The sequence below is a fragment of the Temnothorax americanus genome, unplaced genomic scaffold (genome assembly GCF_048541705.1).
Source record: "Temnothorax americanus isolate GAGA-0224 unplaced genomic scaffold, ASM4854170v1 Scaffold8, whole genome shotgun sequence".
In the NCBI taxonomy this organism is placed as follows: domain Eukaryota; kingdom Metazoa; phylum Arthropoda; class Insecta; order Hymenoptera; family Formicidae; genus Temnothorax; species Temnothorax americanus.
This window is the reverse complement of record NW_027509802.1, coordinates 3,630,420-3,650,250: the sequence shown is the minus strand read 5'-3', so window position 1 is coordinate 3,650,250 and position 19,831 is coordinate 3,630,420. Positions and strand designations below refer to the sequence as shown.

General features: G+C 41.1%; 1 protein-coding gene and 1 long non-coding RNA gene across 8 annotated transcripts in view; both read left to right on the top strand.

Annotated features, from left to right (window-relative positions):
- LOC143907025 (organic cation/carnitine transporter 2) overlaps nt 1–19,831 on the top strand; it is a 128,445-nt gene that overhangs the window by 11,333 nt on the left and 97,281 nt on the right. For 4 of the 7 annotated variants that reach the window (XR_013259705.1, XM_077423504.1, XM_077423505.1 and 1 more), the window contains exons 3-10: nt 404–551; nt 902–1,127; nt 1,240–1,346; nt 2,063–2,217; nt 3,077–3,266; nt 3,623–3,755; nt 4,076–4,388; nt 5,239–5,423. Coding sequence is in view for 6 of the 7 variants with exons in the window: in XM_077423504.1 (XP_077279630.1) it covers nt 404–551; nt 902–1,127; nt 1,240–1,346; nt 2,063–2,217; nt 3,077–3,266; nt 3,623–3,755; nt 4,076–4,388; nt 5,239–5,423 (1,457 nt within the window). In the remaining variant the exon portion in view is untranslated. Of the gene's footprint in view, nt 1–403; nt 552–901; nt 1,128–1,239; nt 1,347–2,062; nt 2,218–3,076; nt 3,267–3,622; nt 3,756–4,075; nt 4,389–5,238; nt 5,424–5,829; nt 8,785–19,831 lie in introns of those variants that run through there. The other 3 variants (XM_077423499.1, XM_077423501.1, XM_077423500.1) reach the window with 2 other exon arrangements.
- On the top strand, nt 10,939–17,793 carry LOC143907142 (uncharacterized). Its single transcript, XR_013259743.1, has 2 exons — nt 10,939–12,087; nt 16,597–17,793. It is a non-coding gene; the product is annotated as an uncharacterized LOC143907142 (long non-coding RNA).

The window sequence follows — 19,831 nt, the reverse complement described above, 5'->3', positions numbered from 1 at the left end:
AGATGTTTAAGTATGTCGTGTAATTACTCATTTTACGTATCATAAGGAACGACACGAATTGGCGGAACTTTTTCGTGGCGCGTTTTCATAAGTCTTAATATGATAAATAGATATTTTCGATTGATTTAATTATTTCAACATAATGTGATTTAACATAATGACGTATAATGTGGCTTTTCCTGTTACGATCCCTTAATTGAAACACGCAGATTATACAACCGAATATTCACTTATTTGTTTTCAGCAATATATGCTTTGTATAGATAGATATACTTTTTGGTTGGTTTAATATTTCGAAATAATGCGATTTAACATAATGACGAAATATGATTTTTCTTGTTATGATTTCTTAATCTCGAGAAGCGTGGATCATTACAGCCGAATCTCTGTTCATTTTTCGCAGGAGCTGCGAAAGGTCCATCAACGGGGAGCGATTTGGAAAAATTTGGATCGTACCAGATGGCGATGTTCGCATTTATTAGCATACCGTTGATGCTGTCGGCAGGATTTACGCTTGCTTATATATTTACCGCGGGCGAGGTTAAATACAGGTACGCATATATATGTGTATCCTTTGCTGTTTGAGCTTTCACCTATGCACACGCAGTCAAGATACGTAATTCAATAGTTATTTGTGCAACAAGTGCTGTAAGATGAAAATTCCCGGGTGCGGTGACCGCACTCGCCTTCATCTTTACGCACGACTTGCACACCCTATTTTATGTTGCAAGTGCGTGGAAAGTGGTCTATCACGCACGCGTAGCGTGCGCAATGGGCCACTTTCCATGCACGTGCACGTGTTACATAAACGTATTTGCGAGACACGGTATCGAAACTTGAGGCCAGCCGTGGTTAGTGTTAGAGAATTAAGGAAGGAAAAAAGCAACTGTTTATAACGCAGATGTTTAGTGCCGGAATGCGAGCACGCGGGGAACGCGACGTTCGACCCGCTGTGGATCAACGCTTCCGCCCCGAAAACCGAAAACGGGGCCATTTCCGGTTGCACGCGTTACGCGGTGCGAGATGACGATCGTTGGAGTACATGTACGGAAGCGTCGTTCACCAACGTCACTCGCGACTGCAATTCTTGGATTTACGATCCGGACGAGCGTACGATACTCAACGAGGTAATGTGGCTCTCGCGCGGTAATCAGCGGCGCGCGTATTTTCTATATCCGCCGAGATTTAGCGGCCGAGATTTATTTTCTCTTTCCTTTTCCGCCGCTTATCTCGATGCAGTGGGGATTCACCTGCGACGCCAATCGATGGAAACTCACGTTGGTGGGCACGATACAGAATACCGGTCAATTCGTCGGCTTGATGTTCGCCGGATACATGTCTGACAGGTGAGAGATCAGCGCAATATCCCTGGGGCTTTAATTAATTAACTTCGTACAAAATATTTCATAACATTCGTCGCGGATGGCATCACGAATGCCGGCGCGCGTTTTCATTTTTATTTATATCTCCGTGCTGCCAAGGAGAGAAATATAAATCTAAATTATGTCGTACGATCAGCTAATTTAAGAATTAACTAGATTACGTAATAGAATTTAAGATTATATTTATAGAAAATTAGCGATAAATTCACGATAAATTCTAAGCTATTTTTTCCAAAGCTATTATTTCCCTACAAGCTATTTTTCCTCGTAATAACAACTCGGCTAGAAAGTCTAAAAATTCATTATAGTTATTTTTACATCTTTTTCCTAGCGAGCGCGTTAGACACGCTCGTATGGATAATATCAGCTGCATCGCGCAACTGCATTTCTGTTATGCGTCCTTTACGTACCCGGCGATAAATCGCAATCGGTTATGTCGGTTACGAGATTAAAATTCTTAGTTGAAATGATACGCATAGTTCTTTACGTAATGCAAAAATTGTACGAATGGTCTGTAACAATGTTTCTGCGGCTCGATTTCACAGACCCTCGATAAGAAAGCGCGCCGCGGCGTATCACGCGGTAGCGCGAGGAATTTCGCATTGCGGCACGGCAGAAATGCGCTTTGCCGCGAACAACGGGAGACGGCGCATCCGCGTTCATTCATTTTTATTTTCCAGGTACGGAAGACGAACCTTTTTGACGCTGTCGACGTTTCTGTCTGGAGTCAGCGGCTTGATACATTCCTTCTCCGTGAATTATTGGATGTTTCTCGCATTCGAATTCCTCGATGCCACCATGGCGGCGGGAATTTACAGCGCGGGATTTATCCTAGGTGCGTTAATAACGGAATAATAAATATGCACGCGGGGGGGGGGGGGGAGCAAAAAATATGCGACACCTGTAAGCGTTATGTCGTTCCTGCCCTATTACGAGTGTTTGCGGGCGGCGCGGCGCGGCGTCGGCGTCGGAGCGAATTCTCGATGCAATGCTCTTTACTCCGCGTTTGGAATGCAAATACGCGACACGCGTAACGTAGATATTTTCGAGTAATTTATTCTGGATTTACCACGTGTTTATTTAGTCGTTTATTAAAATTATATAGTTGCAGCTTTATGCGACACGCATTTAGATTTCTATGAAAATATATTCTGTGACAAAACATTCCCGGGAAATGTAAAACTAACGAGCCTTGCGATAGATAATAAGCTTTCACTCGAAAATTCCTCGAGGTTACACTCGCGGAAAATGAGTGGACAGGAAAAACATATTGTATTTCGCACAATACGACTCGAAACAGTTCGGAAAGTTGATAAAATGCACTTTTTTTTACATCGATAGTTGATTTATCGGTAATACCTATCGTTGGCGTCTTTTATCAAAATTTATTGATCGATAAGTTTTTTGTAGACGATGTCAAGAGTTTCGAAATTATTTTGAAGTACAAAACAATCTTGTGTGTCGCGACATTTTCAAATTACCGACGCACTTGGGTCGAATACGTATATGTTTCTCTACATTCACTTTTGTATTAGTGATTACCGATAAATTGCATATATATATATATATATATATTTATTGTATAGAAATCATGTATTATATAAGATATGTTTATTAGCTTCACGTTTCTTTCTAATGTAATTTACGCGTGATTATATACGTTCGGTAATAATTCACATATTTTTTGCTCTCAGGAATGGAGACGGTGGGAGTGAAAAACAGAGTTTTCGGGAGCACCATCATCTGCTGCATGTTCGCCATGGGTGAGATCTTGCTGGGATTGATCGCGAGTTGGCTAAGATCTTGGCGAACGCTTCTTAGAGTAATATACGGGCCGGGATTGCTAGCTATTCTCCTGCCTCTGTTCATTCCAGAATCAGTTAGGTATATAATCCTTTTTAAACTTAATGAACACTCGCACGTATCGCTGGGACATCACTTTTGATCGATCAGCAAGATTTGAAATCGACGAATGTTATCTGCAATTTATTGGATTACGTGAGCAATCAATATCTATTGCGAATTCAGTTGAAAGTAATTAAACATAACTAAAGCCATTAGCTGAAATGCATTAAAAGATCTGAAAGATTAGCTGGAATCGTTTACCATTTCAGTACAACTTTTTTACAGTAAACGATCGAACGGAATTTATTAATTAATATTTATATACAGTAGAATTCTTTTCATTCTTTTATCTGGGGAATAACTGTTTGCACAACATATATGATGCCGATTTCAAGGTGGCTACTGTCAAAGGGTAAACACGACGAAGTAGAGAAAATATATCGTAAAATAGCTCGAATGAACGGCCTGCAAGTAACGGACGAGGCCATCAATTCGTTCAAGGAGTTAAGTGTACCTAAGGACGAAACGGTACGTCATTTATTTCTTTCTCTTATCGCAGACGCACATGCGCCCAATTACGATATTGAAAATGTCTCATCTGCAAATTTGCTTACTGTTGTCTAAAATACAACCCAGTAAACACTGTGTAACGGTAAACTTATACACACAAGTTACAATTTCCTACTCAACATTGTTGAGTTACTCAAGTTACTTGGTGTTTGCTGGGAACTATCGCTCGTAAATTCCAGTGCAGTCAACAACTTTTGCATTAATCTGTAAATGCCGGTATAAAATACTGATTTGCATACGATGCCGCACACGACCACGAGACCGATACGATCTTTCAGAAAAGCGAGCTAGTGATATCGGACGAGAGGAAACCGATCGTGCAAGTTCTACATAGTTCAGTGATACTCATTCGACTGTTGGTCTGCTCGTTCTGCTGGCTCACGAACACGTTCGTTTATTACGGATTGTCGTTGAATTCCGTGGCGTTCGCCGGGGATAAGTACATCAATTTCGTGCTCGTCGCGGTGGTCGAGATACCGGCGTATTGCCTCGCCTGGGTGCTGACCGATCGCATTGGCCGTAAACCAACGCTCTCAGGCGCGTTCCTGCTGAGCGGGGCGTTCTGCCTCGCAATCCAGTTCGTACCGACAGGTAAAGGGATAAGAAAAAAAGAGAAGGTTTCTCAGACAAGGATGGATCCTCGTTTCGTGGGTCGCTTATGAAAAGCCGTTGAATCGAGTTTACGCTAGAGAAATTTTTACGAGGAGAGAGAATTTCGGGATATTTTTTGAAACATTAATGCCGTCGACATGCGCCTCGCTCTACCACGTATTTTCTTTCATCATCGAGCTATTTAAATGCTTATCCCATTCATTTTCGAGCAAAAGAGGATAGACGTAACATGCCGACAAGGTAAGGAAAAAAAGACCTTTTTGAAACAATGCTGTTTCGCTCATGTTCATTAATGCTACGCATCCTGGCATCGTCGTGAATGAATATAAATGTTTAGTGTCACGTTTCAAAGAACTTGATGGTTGATACTTTTATCACATTTTTGCTCCGCTATTTTCCAATTACTTCCATAAGATCATATCTTATCGACGTGTGAGAAACGAAAGGGCGTGCATTTGGAGCTGTTAGAATCTCTTTTTATCTTCTTTTTCGGGATGTACGTTTTACTCATATTTACACGTGTCCTCGTATGGAATCGCGAAGTTTAATCGCGAGCGCGAGCGCGCGCGCGGGGACGGATATGAGTTATAATCGCGCGAAAATATAATACAAGCTGCGAATGTGTGATACGCCGCGTTGCATATTACGTGTGTAATCCGTATCCGAGGGGGGCAAAAAGCGCCGTTGAGACGACGCTATATACGTGCGCCGGCGGTGTCGTTCGGCTTATAGTCGCGATCGTGTTGTTCGCGTAATTATGTCGGTTATAATGGGCCGCTATGCCAGGGCGCGCGCGATCCCGGTGATTTATCGCCGCTCTGTTCCGCAGGAGCCTGGAGTTACGGGCCTTTACTTTTATACATGGCCGGAAAGCTGTGTATCACCATGGCGTTCGGCACCGTCTACGTCTACACGGCGGAGCTGTTCCCGACAACGCTCCGGCATTCCCTGCTCGGAATTTGCAGCATGACCGGCCGCGTCGGGTCAATCTTATCGCCGCAAACGCCTCTTCTGGTGAGTCAACGGACACGCGTTTGCATGAAACAGATGCGCTCTCGAATTACGCGCGTTTTCCGAATTACGCCTCGATAACGCTGCGCGAACATTTTCCAGATCTGCATTCGACTCCCCTGTAATTTTACATTAAATCCAACATTTCAGGGAACTTTTGCTCTTACAAATAACCTTTTCTTCGAAAATATTTACTCCCATTTACTCCCATTTTTAACTTGATAAACGTGCATATAGTTTTCATAAAAATGACATTGATGATATTTTATAATATTTTATTTCGAACGAAAAATATTTTGCATATTTGCAGTCAATCACCGTTGAGAAATTTCTCGGCGAAAGCGTTCTATAAACTAAATACATCGTCTCAAACGTTTCGCTAATTACACGTATCCTCGTTTACGTTCAGGCGCAAATAATGCCTTCGCTGCCGCTCATCCTGTTCGGGTCCATGGGCATGATCGCGGGCGTCCTGTCTCTGATTTTCCCGGAAACTTTAGGGACAAAACTTCCGGACACTGTGTGGGAAGCAGAGAGGATCGGCAAGTCAAACGGGAGTCGCAAAATTCTAGGTCTTACCACGCCATCACGCCAGAGAAGCAGTGTAGAACGCTAAGACGCGTTAAGTCTTTCTCTCTCTTCTCTCTCTCCCCCTGTCTCTCTCCGTGCCGGAAGAACGGCGATAGCTTTTAAAAGTTTACTAACGGTGCGGCGGTCCCGAGATGCACCCGGTGACGCCAGAGATAAGGGGGTGGCCTTCACGAGACTCGACTAAAATACACGGGGGCGCACAATTGATGGGAAGGAGGGGAATTGCGAAATCCCGCCGTGCTCGCCGCAACAACGAACGCGACGCACGCTCGCAGATTTTATCTGTCGGCGATTTGAATAACCACGGCATATTCCTCCCCGTAACTGTTTATACCCTCCAACGCCGCCGCTAAGCCCGTCGTCATTTGTCTTACTCCCCGCGTTTATCCACGCGCGCGCGCGCGCGCGCGGAAGAGAAGGATTATAATATCTTCTAGTAAAGTCCTGGTGTTTCCACGGTATCTCGAAATCTTCCGAAATCTCCTCGACGTGCATGCGCGTGCAATTCGCGAGGTGTTAAGTGGAAACAGATCGGATTTCCACTGGTCCGTCGTATCGTATTTACGGTATTTGTATACCTTCATCACGCGTTATCCGTTGCGCGAATCGCGATACTCGCACGATGTTGAAAATGGTTAGAACAGAAAGTAGTAGTGAACTTTCTGCTGATAATATGGGCCTCATTTAAAATTATATTATAATTAACGCTATTTCTTGCAAAAGATTTTTAACCCTCAGTTACCTTGCGTTTTTACACCCCGATATTACCTCACCAGGGTCTGAGAGACCCCTGCCGTTTTCTCTAGCTTGTATCATTAAGACAAATGCATCAATTTGAAGTCTTTTTTTTTAAATCGATGCGTCTTTTAAAGATCTAACAAGACCGTGCAAGTTAGATTATTCCATAAGTTAAAAAATGTAAATGTTATTTAAAAAAAAAAGAAGACGTGTTTTTCTGAAGAAGCGAAAAAGATTGCTTTTTTTCAAGTTGACGTAGTACCGACTAAAAAAAGATACTTTATGAACGTTTTAAAAACCCTGCACGTTTTAACAATGTGCAGGGTCTCTCAGACCCAGGTGAGGTAACTGAGCGTTAATTTGTTCTCAGCGCAGGTGTCGAAGTTGTGAAACAGTTGCCGCTACGACTGACGTGACTTTTTTTGTTAACAATCGAGTTATCTGTTACAGACGTACGTCAAAGTTTTTTTCAATTGATATTCAGTGACAAGTTTAACGTGGTTTAAAGTTTGTAATTAACGACTTTGTACCCTATATCAATTCTCAGGCTGCTGTCTTCTGTTTTAAATAAGCTTGAATAACTATGCTTTCGCTAGGACATAATTAAATATAAATGTAATTAACCCTTCGCGTGTAACGTCTTTTTCGGCACCCGTAACGGGTAACGTCGGGTCACGTCGTGTCCGACGCCTAAAAGATACTTTAAGCGTTCTAAAAAAATCTGAAAAAATTCGCGTTACCTTATTAACTATCCTACTTTAAGGATCAATCGCTATATTGCCGATTTTTTCATTTGTTTAAACAATATATTTATATAAACAAGGGACAGTCACAGGGGACAGTCACTTTCGCCATTACTAACACAGGAGAGGGAGGGGGGGCTCACTTTACCACTACATCCCGATATTTGTGCGTCATGGTTTCTTTATTTAAATAATTTTTCCCATTATATATATTTAACTATCTTTTTCTTCATTTCAACTATTTTATGTCAAAGCATTTTATGTTAAATTTAAATTAATAAAAGATAAAAATTTACACAAAAAGATCAAAATGGCGGTCCATATTACCATTTTTTCCTCTACCATTCTTAAAAATAAATCGCGGCTCATTTCACCTAATTATTTCGCAAAGGTCACAGCACGTAGGATGAGTGTGGTAAAGATGTATATGAAGGAAAATGCAAATGTCACTGTTCTATATGTGCCATCCCGTGATTTGCTTCACGTAGCGATGCGCGGACGATTTGCTCGTACATGGACCGCCATCGCGCACCTGTCAACGTAAAACATTCACAAAACATCGAATGTCCACCATGTACATTATATAGCGTAGTTTGACCGTTCAGTATATGACACGAGCTTTATTTTAACTCTGAGCTCTTGGTATTTTCATCTTGTAATTTACTGACGTGACGTAAATTATATCCGCTGTTGATTCGTTGTGGTAATTTAGTTTCAATTATTCTCACGACGTATATGTGTTTGCGTGTTATGCGTATCTTATGTGTAGCCGTTTTTAGTTTTACTGCAATTTCTTATATGCGCATATACAATAATGGAAACAATGGCGTATCTAATGAGAGTGTAAAGCATTACAAATCAGAGCAGAAGTTTCTTCGTAAATAGAACTCTTGTTTTTTATTAACAAAATGAGGGTTAATAATATTCATTCTCGAGACATTAGGTACACCATTGTATCTCGAAGTATTAAATATCAATAAGTATTATGAATTAAAAAGATATTGATATCGCGTGATTTTTAATGTGACTGTGAGAAATAATGTATCTTATTGTATAAAATATAAAACTTGACGTGTTTTATAAAAAAAGAAGATTATTTTACCGAATAAATTACGTGTGTGTGTGATATGCAATGCAGCAATTTTATTCCCATGTTTATTGATCGTCTAAAGGTCTTACATTTCGATTACTTGACTCTACAGGGATATGCAGTTGCAGGTTATCCAGATGAATTTCCCTTATGCTCGGTAAGAGAGGTCAATATTTTTATATTAAAAGGTTTTCGGGACTTGACTTCGGGGCTTTTTAAAATCTTTTTCTAGAGCTGCATGGAAAACCGAATAAAAAAAGAATTTTTTTTTCTTTTTTTGTATATTATATAGGTATATAAAAGTAAAAATTTCTCGGGGCAGAATTATCTCATAGATTTATTTGATAATTAGACATCTGAAGCGTCAATGATTTTTCTTTAAAACCGCGATAAAATCTGCGATGTGTAATTATCGGGTACACGTAATATTGCAACTCTCATATTACGAATACACCTTTTGATCTATCCAAGCAACGATATTAGCGGCTAACGTTTGCTCACTCCGTCACAATTACTGGAGATCACGCCGGATCCGATCGGTTCGCTTTGCATTCCCAACTCATGGCTTGAGAAATCGGCGGTGTTTACGATCCGCCGACTCGCAGAGTCGGGGCTCCTCGATTCCGCCGGCGCTCTATAAATCCAGGGATGCGCGTTTGTGTGTCGGATGGATCTTTAGCGCCACGTATCATGCATGTGCACTTATGTACAGCCCTTATCCTAGATTAACTACAACACGCTCAGCCCAGTTTCGATCCGTTGCGTATACATGTGTGCGCTTATACCAAACGTACGATATGCTTCCCATTTCGCTATGCGAAAAAGATGCCATGCATCACAAGAAATGTCACAACCGAATAACACCGCGACGATATACGAAAAAAAGAAAGAAAAAATATCGATAATTGGAACGTTACCGCGCAGTCAACGATATTTTACGTAAACCGACAGGTGCAAAGTCCGTGTCGGGTGTCGGTTGACGACGTTATTAGCAAACTTCCGTCCTCTTTGCATCTTCATGCATTTTCATCGTTAAGCATTTGCATTTGACCAAGATCATCGCGCCGCTCTTAATTTATGAATAAAAATCGCGTAAGTGTAATTAATGCCTGTTTTGAAGACGGCAATTAAGAATCTCTTCTTCTAATATGTGTCTTCTTTCAAGAAGAGATTCTCTCGCATAACAGAGGGCGATTTTAGATTACGTCTCGTTGTTGTTTTAATTTTCTTATATGTTCGAATTACGGGGCGGATAACCCGCGGTGTTCGTAAAGAGCAAAGGGTAAGTAGGTGCATCCGTGCGTGTATGCGTAAGTGCGTGCGTACGTGCGTGTGTGCGTTCACACGCAACTGAAATGGAAACAATTTTGTATAGCTCGCGTCTATCGCGGTCCACTTTTTTTTTCCGAGAGAGATCTCACGAGTGCGCATTGTTACGTTGTTAATATCAGGCGACCAGCTGGCGGAAAAGCGCAATTTTTGTTCAGCGGGTAGCCGCGTTTAATGGAAACGGCACCGAATTTTTTTCGCCGAACCTTTAACGACAAACAATTGCGCCGTCACCTGTCAAACACATGCTACGCACTGCGAGTGCGAAATACTATCGATCGAGCCGATATTACGTAAGAGTTATATCGCATTAACAAAAAGGAACTGCCGTGCAAACGTTGTTCCATAATGTTATCGAGATTTTAGTGCGGAACAATGTACGCCGTGAAAATTTCTCTTGTATTTTATAAAAATACGATCAATAAGATAATCAATAAGATAATTAAGTCAATATTTTATAATATATCATAAAAATAATATTTAATTTACTTTGATTAGAATCCAGACGCCTGCGCCATTTTTTAACAGATTGCAGTCACAAATATGATTTTAAATTTATTTATATACGTGTGTCTTTTTTTATACGCGCACGCATAGTTAAGAAATTGTTTTTCTTTCACTCTATAATACTTATATTAATAATAAAGTTACGTAGTATATAATTAATCTACTCAACATACAAATTGTCAAAACAGGCTTTGATAGCTCACGATATCTACTCTTTATATAATAGGCGCTTACAATAGATCCAAATTCGAGAAGAACGTATTACGATTTTTTTCTACTTTTTAAAGAAAAATATTGAAAAATTAAATAATATAATAATCGATTTTACATGCCTTCTGGTGTATATATATATATATATATATATATATATATATATATATATATAAGTGGATTAATATTTAATTTAATAAAAGACTGATCACAGAGAGTTCGAATCGTTACTCATATTTCATCATGTTACGAGATGTTATGAAAAGATTTGAGCTCGAGTTTGAGCTAGTATAAATGAAAATGAAAAAGGTTCATGCTTGATAACATGAACGACATGTTGTATTAAAGTGCTACGTAGACAAAACAATACTGTAGCTTTCCTTCGACGAGGTAATGCATATAGATGACAGCGCGCGCGCGCTACCCGAAGGACACTTTGATAAAAATGCCTTCGTGGCCGATGCCTCACTCGGAATAGATTGTGAAATGCAAACTGGGCTGTAAAAGAATTCCGATCGGGCGAATGCATCTACCTACATATCGACCGAATCGCCGGAGCTTGCGGAGTGGATTAGAACTGTCGGGTTGAAATCGAACCTGTCACTGCACACGTATACCATACAAAGCTATCGATGCATTTTTATTCAAAATTGACGGTAATCCTGTCGCTGTATGCATATTGATTATCGTTCCCTGAATGAAATGATGCAAGCAGCAACGATCAATCTCTTTTCTATCACGTAACCGAGGCTAAAATCTATTAAAAGGCTAATATATCAATAGCTAACTCCTTGCATTTGCTCTTACATAATACCGTTGACGCGCTCGACTGAATCTCTCGCGAGGCTAAAAGTCTCGTAAATAGAACTATCCGAAAAAGGACGTGACGTTCGAAAAGTTGATTGACTTTTCGAATAAAAAATTTGTTGCAGAAGAGGTTGCATATCGAAGAAAAAGAGAAAGGAAGGGAAGAAAGAGAGAATAATATTCCAGTGAGGCTTTGAGACTTTTCCAGACTGAAAATTTCAAAGAAATCGAAAGCGTCACTGTGAATAATAAAAAAAGAAATGTCCCAACATTGCGGCAAGTCACGCGAAGCGTTGTAAGTCTCCGTACTGACGTAACGATCGAGAAATTTGCATGTGACGATAATTATGCCAGAGTAACGGTGCGGTTTATCGTCGGCGTTCGATCACGTTGCCGCGACATGATCTCCCGGCGGATCCCGATCGGCGGCCGGTTGCGCGTGATTATATCGCGCAGTTGCAATCCGCGCACAGAGAGGAAGAATTCCGGTCGAACGCCGCGCACTAAGGGAGCACGGCGCTTTACCCTCGACGTTACTCTCTGGGGTACGCCCGAGTAAATCAGCTACTGTCAGGATGGACGTGGAATGGATATGACGGTGCCGGGCTAAATGATTGGCGTACCGACTCGCGGGGGAGCAATCGTAACCGCGGTAATGGATCATCGATTTTTCCCGTGACCTCCGGGGTAAACGGTCCCGACGGGGGTGACTCCGCGTGGCTCGTCTCTGAAATTACGATTTTCCGAGCGTGCGACGGCGTGGCGGCGACGGCGGCGCGGCGTCTTGACCGCGCCCGCCACCGATTCGCCGAACGGGCCAACAAATAAATTAGTCAAAGCGGGGATTTAAGGCGTCCTCGGTTTCCATTAGACAAGCCCCCGTCGTCTCTCTCTCTCGCTCTCTCTCGGAGAGAGAGCGAGAGAGAGAGAGAGAGAGAGAGAGAGAGAGAGAGAGAGAGAGAGAGAGAGAGAGAGAGCGCGCGGCGTGGTATGGTATTAGGACCGAAGACGCCTGTCCGACCTCCTCGCTGCCGCCATTTGTCTGGGAGGGAAGCCAAGCTGAAAGAAGCTAATTTCGAGTCTCAAGCGGGTACCGTGGAAAACGCGAACGTTTCCACCGCGTTTTCCGCGCCTCCTCGAATACCTGTCGTTGTTGCTCGAGGCACTGAAGTGGTCCTTTCGAGTCAAGTTTGTCAACGAGCAGCCGAGTTACGGGTTCAATTACGCTCATAAATGGGCGAGAGAAACAAACGTTGAATCTCTGTGTCGCTAATGGACATTGCAATACCGAGAAACGTATCTGTCGATTTATATAAACCTCGCTCGACATATAAACGTTATCTTTAGAAAAATCTATATAGGTAAATTCCAAAGCAACGAGGAAAATTATAAGCATAAATAAGAGCGCAGTTGGTCTTGACGTAGCAGCGGGTTGCTGCGTGTTCGGCGCAACTGCGTAAAATGAGCTCGATAACTAACTTATGAATATAAATATAACGTGCGAACATGCTTAATAATTCATTAACATAAATGAATCATCTTCTTGCGTTTGAAAACCCAGTCTCCCTTCCATTAATTGATTACCTGCCTTTCGGGATAGTTCTGGCTGAATGTTTGTGGCTCGAGATATAAGTGAAGGGAGAAAAAAGAAAAAAGAAACTGTAAAGTAGTGATTATTTTATTTAATGCATTATCTATTTCATTTATCATTCATACTGTATTATAAAAGTTTTGTTCTCAACTTTTTGTAGAAACGTTTCTGTCGATTTTCCAACATGATTTAATAAGCTTAACATAGTTAGCAATAAGTAATAAAGTGAAAGACATAAGTTCTACCATTTATAATAAAGGCATATTGTACGTTAACGAATATTATCTCAGCGAATAAGAAAAATGCGCAAATTTTTTATAATTCGCTTGTGCAAATACATACGAATGGATATGAAAGTGTTGAAGAAAAATATCCATCATATTACGCAAGTGTCTGACTTTCTTGGATTGTTTTTTCCGTGTTTTTTGCTGTGCAAGCAGATCCCGTAAATCGCACGGTTGATCGCGCGTAGTCGCAACAGTCGTGCAAGGTCGTGCGATTACATTTGACTTTTCGCGTGCAATCAGTATCTATTTTCGCTCCAGGCCCGCGCGGCCGGTGCGCTCTCTCTAGGACGCTATTAGACGCACTCGCTGCCAGCGTCTCTCCGTTGCAGCACGTGTAAGCTAAATAATTTAGTAGCTTGTTCCGCTGCAATTAGCGCAGACATCGGAACGGTGCTTTACCGCATCAGCGGATCGATAAATTGGATAAGGCAACGGCGCGGCGGAGGGGACGCTTAATTACGCAACTCTGTTGCCGCGACGGGGAAAAAACCATTGTAATTTTTCATTACGCGATACGCATTACTTCCAGCGGCTTAGCATTACTTTATAATAAGTTTATAATAAGCGACAAAGTATCGCAATCGTGACGAAAATGAATTTTGTGATTTCGTGACGTAGACAAATTGATATATGCTTTGCCGTCCCTCTCGAATCCAGCTCGATCCAATTAGCAATTAAATTTGCGCCACGATAGAAATTTTACGGTAGTTATGATTCAAAAAGTATTCCTTTTAATATGAGATATCACATTTAACCCTCTTTTAATCAAACGTAAGTTCTAATTAAATATTAAGATCAATCTTGAGTCTTCGTACTCTGTAAAATGCAATTTATATTTTTTATTAAATCACATCGATGAGATTTTTAATTAGATATACATACAAATATGTGTGATTTAAAAGTTAAAAAAATTTAACATTTATTAAAATAGTTTAACTAAAACTAGACCTCGATTTTACAAATTGTACAAATTATTATTTGTAAAATACCTGCTTATAATTTTGCTAAATATAAAAATATGCACATATATTCAATTTTCTTTGAAATAACTCAAGTTTAAGTGGCATTCGAATAAAATATTATTATTCCCAAAATAGATAATTATTCCAAATAAACGAGATGTCCAACGGTATTCTTATAGAGAGCTTTAATATGCAACAATTACATTGATGATATAACCGGATTTCCACGATTATGTGAAAAAATCACAGTGTGACAGTATAATTGAATAATTCTGTTAATAACATGATTACCTGTTATTTGCGTTAACAAGCGTGTATATTTACTCGGTAATTTTAAAAATACACATATTGAATAGAATCTCATTTACGTCTCTAATCTTATTTAATTCCATGCCTCCTTTTCAATGCTCTCTTTTTCCTTTCTTCCACTTTCCACTTTGTACAAATATTACATCATATTATATATTTAATGAACAAGCATAAAACATCATAATAATAGTCTAGTTAAGTTATTAAAATGTATTTTAGAAATCCACGGGATTAAAAGTAAATTAAAAGAAAAGAATATTTGCATTAGTAAAAAGATTAAGCAGAGAAATTTCTGCGAATGCTAATTCTGTCAAAAGATATAGTTCTAACAAGAAATTTTTTTCTGCGAACGCTAAATCTATCAAAAGGTATGTTTTAATTCTATCAAAATACATGGTCCTAATAAGAAATTCTTTTCTTGCACTATTCAATTAATTAAGTCCTTTAGTAAGGCAATATGCTCACAATATAATAATAATGCGATTAACGTTCTCATATAATACCTCGTGTTTTTTTCCGTAATATAAGTTTCGAAAAAAAGCTACCTTAAATATAAAAGAAAAGAATTAAGCATTTAAATATTAAAAAAATATTGCATATAAAAATCACAAGAAATAACAAGTGTCAATATGTTAAGACAGCATAGCATTAAGCAATATATCGTAACATATATGATGCGATCTTTTTTACTATCGTAGTGATTTGTTTTAATTGTGAAACGCGATAATAGCGACACCGATAGTTGGGATCCCGCGCAGAAACTATGTTAATATTAAGAAAACTACTTTCTCGCGGCACGCGAAATCCAATAAACGCGGGTAGTCTCGGGGTGTCGTTTATCAAGCTTAGCGGTTAGCTGCGTTCAAGGGGTGTACGAAACGAACGAACGAATGAACGCAATAAAAAGTTCGGATGCGTAAGCCTGTTTACAAAGTCTGGCTACGTTCTGCGGTGGTGCAGTGGGTTGCGTATACGGACGCTCTAGAGCACATTTATACCGTCACTACCGACCGCCCACATTAGACGAAGGACATAAATCCCCGAAAGTAATCCAGGACGATGCGTGGAGGCTCGCGCCAACGCGTTCGTCCCCGTATTCGCGGCGATACGTCGACTCGAGTTTGATTATAGAAGCCATAGAGTGAGAAAGAGAAAGAGAGAGAGAGAGTGACAGTCGGAGGGTGCACGCAACGACGACGGTCGATGGACGCGCGGGACATGGAGCATGCGGGGAGAACAGGGAACATAAAAAGGGACGTGTTTTATTTAAAACCGACGTCGGCCGGCACTCCGCTAAAGCCGTATATATAGCGATGTACAACGCGCGCGCCACTGTTATATAACGGGGAATATCACCTTATGCATTATTCAACGTGAGACAGATATCGATATCACTAATTCAATTGCAATTCCACTTTTGTGAACGCGGGCCCGGGAATCCCCGGGCATACTTGCTGCCTAATTAATACGGTGACGTTGAAAATTATTCTGATCGAAACGAGACGCGTTTTGATTGCCGACGCGATCCTGCCAAGATATCGCGGCGCGTCGCTCGTACACAACGTGGAAGCGCGATCTTTTCAAAGAGATCTACACTTTTTCGTCAGGTTGTTTACGTATACGTATAGATGTATCAAACTCTTGTCGAAAATTGTAAGAGAGTCGCAGTGGTTACGAAAATCGCGCTCCTCGTTGCACGCGAGCGTATAACGGAGACGCTGCTCTCCTGCACGCCCAAAGACGGCTCCAACGTAATGGATGCATTTACCTTGGTGGCACATAAGTGCTTTGATAACGATAGAAATTGCGCCATTGACACGGCGTGACTAATAACTGCCGAAGAACACGTCGCTTCCCCGAATAAGTATACGTACCGTCGGATGTCGCGGCTCGTTACGCCCGTCTCGGCGCACGATACAACAATTAAGTTGTGTGTGCGCACGTATTACCTGTCTTGCTGTATACACATCCGCTTCAATTCGATTATTATTTCATCGATATATATATTTCAGATATTGGTGCATTAGGAGGGCTCAAGCTAATTACCTGTACCGTAGGTAGACACGTCCCCCTTAACGCGTCGAAGGACTACGGGGGAGGGGGGGAAACAAAGTTTCCGGAGTTGCCGTTTGGCTTTCATGTGGTTCACGTCTTCCGCTGTTACGCCGTTACGAGTGCGGTAATTGGGTCATTGCGACGGTAACGTCGTATCACCTGCAAGTACATTAAAATCGCAAGTCCTACGCTAAGTAGACGTCGACCGGAAGCAATCTCGTTTGCGTTGACCCTCGAATTTTCGTTCACGGACGCCGCGCGACCAGTTCGAACGTTCGAATGATTCCGATCGGTCTAAACTCGCGATCGGCTGAGTTCATAACTATACGTTAGACTCTCCCTCGAACGCGACGTGAAATATATATATAGAATGGAAATATTCGGATTGCTATAACACGAGATCCTCGTACACAAACCGTATTCGCAAGTTTTCTAATATGAATATGTAGAACGAAGTTACGTTAATGTTATATACGTTAACATTTCATTAATTTCGATCTCCAATTTTCTCTTCGATTAGTTGGACGATCGCTGAGAATGAGGGAAAAATCTAGTTCACGATCTCTCAGCTCTCTCGGAATTATTCAAACGATTAAACCATTATTTTATGCAACGCGACACAATTTCCAACTTTTCCATCCCGAAGGATCAAATTCGATAAAGAGCGAGGTAATTTTGCGGGAATTGTCATTCGCTATTGTATATTAAATAAGTGCACGTAAATTGCTGTCCGTACACTCGTGTTATTCTGTTTTTCCCTATTCTATCATTATCCGTCGTATCGGCTATGATAATTTCACTAATCGAGTACTGAGCGGTTTGCATAAATGAACAGCGGTATCTCTGATTTTCTATCGTCGGGCGATTTACATGGGGAGCTAAATGTGATCACGCCGAAATTCGGTACGAGTACGCGAATATGTACGCATTTATCATATATAGAAAGAAAATACATCTTGTAAAATATTTTATTAAATATATATATATATATATTGTGTAAATTGAAAATAACAATCTCATTTATATGTAGAAGTAAATAAATGTATCTTTCCAAGTAATTTTTACTTAACCATTATTGCATTCCCTCCAGGAATTTTTTAATTTAGAAAATGTCAAGAAAAGCAGATAAATTAAAAAAAAAAAAAAAAAAAAAAAAATTTTACAAAACATTAAATAAATAAATTTTCTTCTTTTCATTCGAGTTTCATCATAATTTTATCTTCACCTGACAACTAATTACTGAATTTGCTACATGTTTAACGTTATAATTTCAAGAAAAAGTTATAATTTCATGAAATTAAAATTTGTTAAACGAGATTTTGATGGAGGAAACGTTTTTGATGAGGAATCTCTTTAGCATAGCCGTCCGTTATCAAACACCCCGCATTGCGATAAGATTACATCCCACGCTAGAAGTTGCGTAACAGTACGACTCTCAAAAAGGGATCGTTTTGTATATTTAAAAGAGCTTTGGCGATTTATTCGCCCGACCGAGAATTCGCGCGCCGAGGGTCGCAGGGGTAGAGCGCGCGAGCCCTGAAATCAGTCGTAAATTCTTCAGTCGCGCTTGGGTTTTGCAAACCTATATAACTGTGAAAAGGAATCCTCGCGAGGTAGTCGTCGATCGGTGCGGGTCGAGCGAGCGAGGGGTCGAAGGAACGATTCGACGATTTCGAAGGTCGGGGCGTATCGAATCGGCGGGATCGTCCGGCGGGACGTAACGGGCGGATGGGTTGACGCGGCGGGATAGGGGTCGCGGTCCCCTCGCACAAGCGCGACGTAAAAGTGTATTACTACTACACGTGACGGGGAAAAGCCTCGCTCGTGTGCGGGAAAAGGGAGAACGTGCCGGAGTATGCGTAAGTTTGCCGTCGCGTTTGAGGGTGCACGTTTATATACACGGGCACGTATATATACGCGCGCGTGTACGCGCGCCCGGGGAGTTCCGCGGGACGTGTAATTTGTTCGCGTTACGTTGCGTGGAAGATCGAGACCGTCCTCCGCCGGGTCCTTACCCTCTTTCCGCGTTACCCCCGCCTTGCGCCCTAATAAAAAAGTGCAATCTTTCTTCTCCAGCGTTACGTTACGCCCGGCGCGGCGCGGCGCGGCGCCCGTTTTCTCTCGCGCGTCGTGGCGCATAGCATCGCCGCCGTCGCCCGTCGCCGTCGCTGCCACGAGAGATCCGTATTCCTAACGCGACACGGTGGATTACGGGATTTATCGCGGGTCGTCCCTACGTATCTTCTCGCTCGGTAACGGACCTTCAAATGGAATGAATCTCTCACCGGTGAACGGCGGCGACGGCGGCGACAACACGGTTTGATACGCCATACCCCCGTTTCCAGAATCCTTCTCTCGCTTACCTCTGCAAATAGAGCGTAAATACGCAGTGCGTGGATGGTTTTACGCGGGCTCGCGCACGTGTGCGTCGTCGGTTCACTGTCGGGATAATTAAATGGCAGTCTTATAACGTCGCTTTTTACGTTTCGCTTGCCTCGGGTGTTAATAATTTTGCGCACGCAACGTTGAAGGACCGCGTTCGGACGATGGGCACGACAGGAAAAAAAGAAAAAATATTGTTGTTTTACTCTGGATTCGCGCGCTCGCATTTCAGGCTTTCGAGGGAGGCGTATACACGAGTCTTTTCATCCTTCGCTCCGACCTCTGCCCGTTAGTTAGATGAAAATAATCTTCCTTTAGCTTTTCTGTTACAACACAATTTTTTAATGCAGTAATTTTATATAGTGCGTGATCCTCTACTCGTACTATTTAATCATACAATCGTGCATAGCGATGTTAAAACAAAGTATATAAAATACAACTAAAGATTATATAATTTATAAATATCCATTTAAATAGTATAAAATATATTTATATATTTATAAATTTTTGTATGTAATTTATAAAAGTCTATTATGTATATTTCTTTACCCGTGGAAAAAAAATGATAAGATATAATAAAGATTTATTTAAAATATTGAAATCAAGAGTGATGGTACACTTGCGGGGCTAAAGACTAATAATTTTCGACAGTTTCAAAGGACAGTTTCACAGAAGAGAGCTTAATACCATGATTAAGTGAGAGAATATTAAAAAAAAGGGTCGTTCCCTTTTTATATAATTTCCTAAAAATCGATAGATATTTCTGGACGAATTTATTCTGTGGGTTTCCAACTGGGCTGCAATTTTATT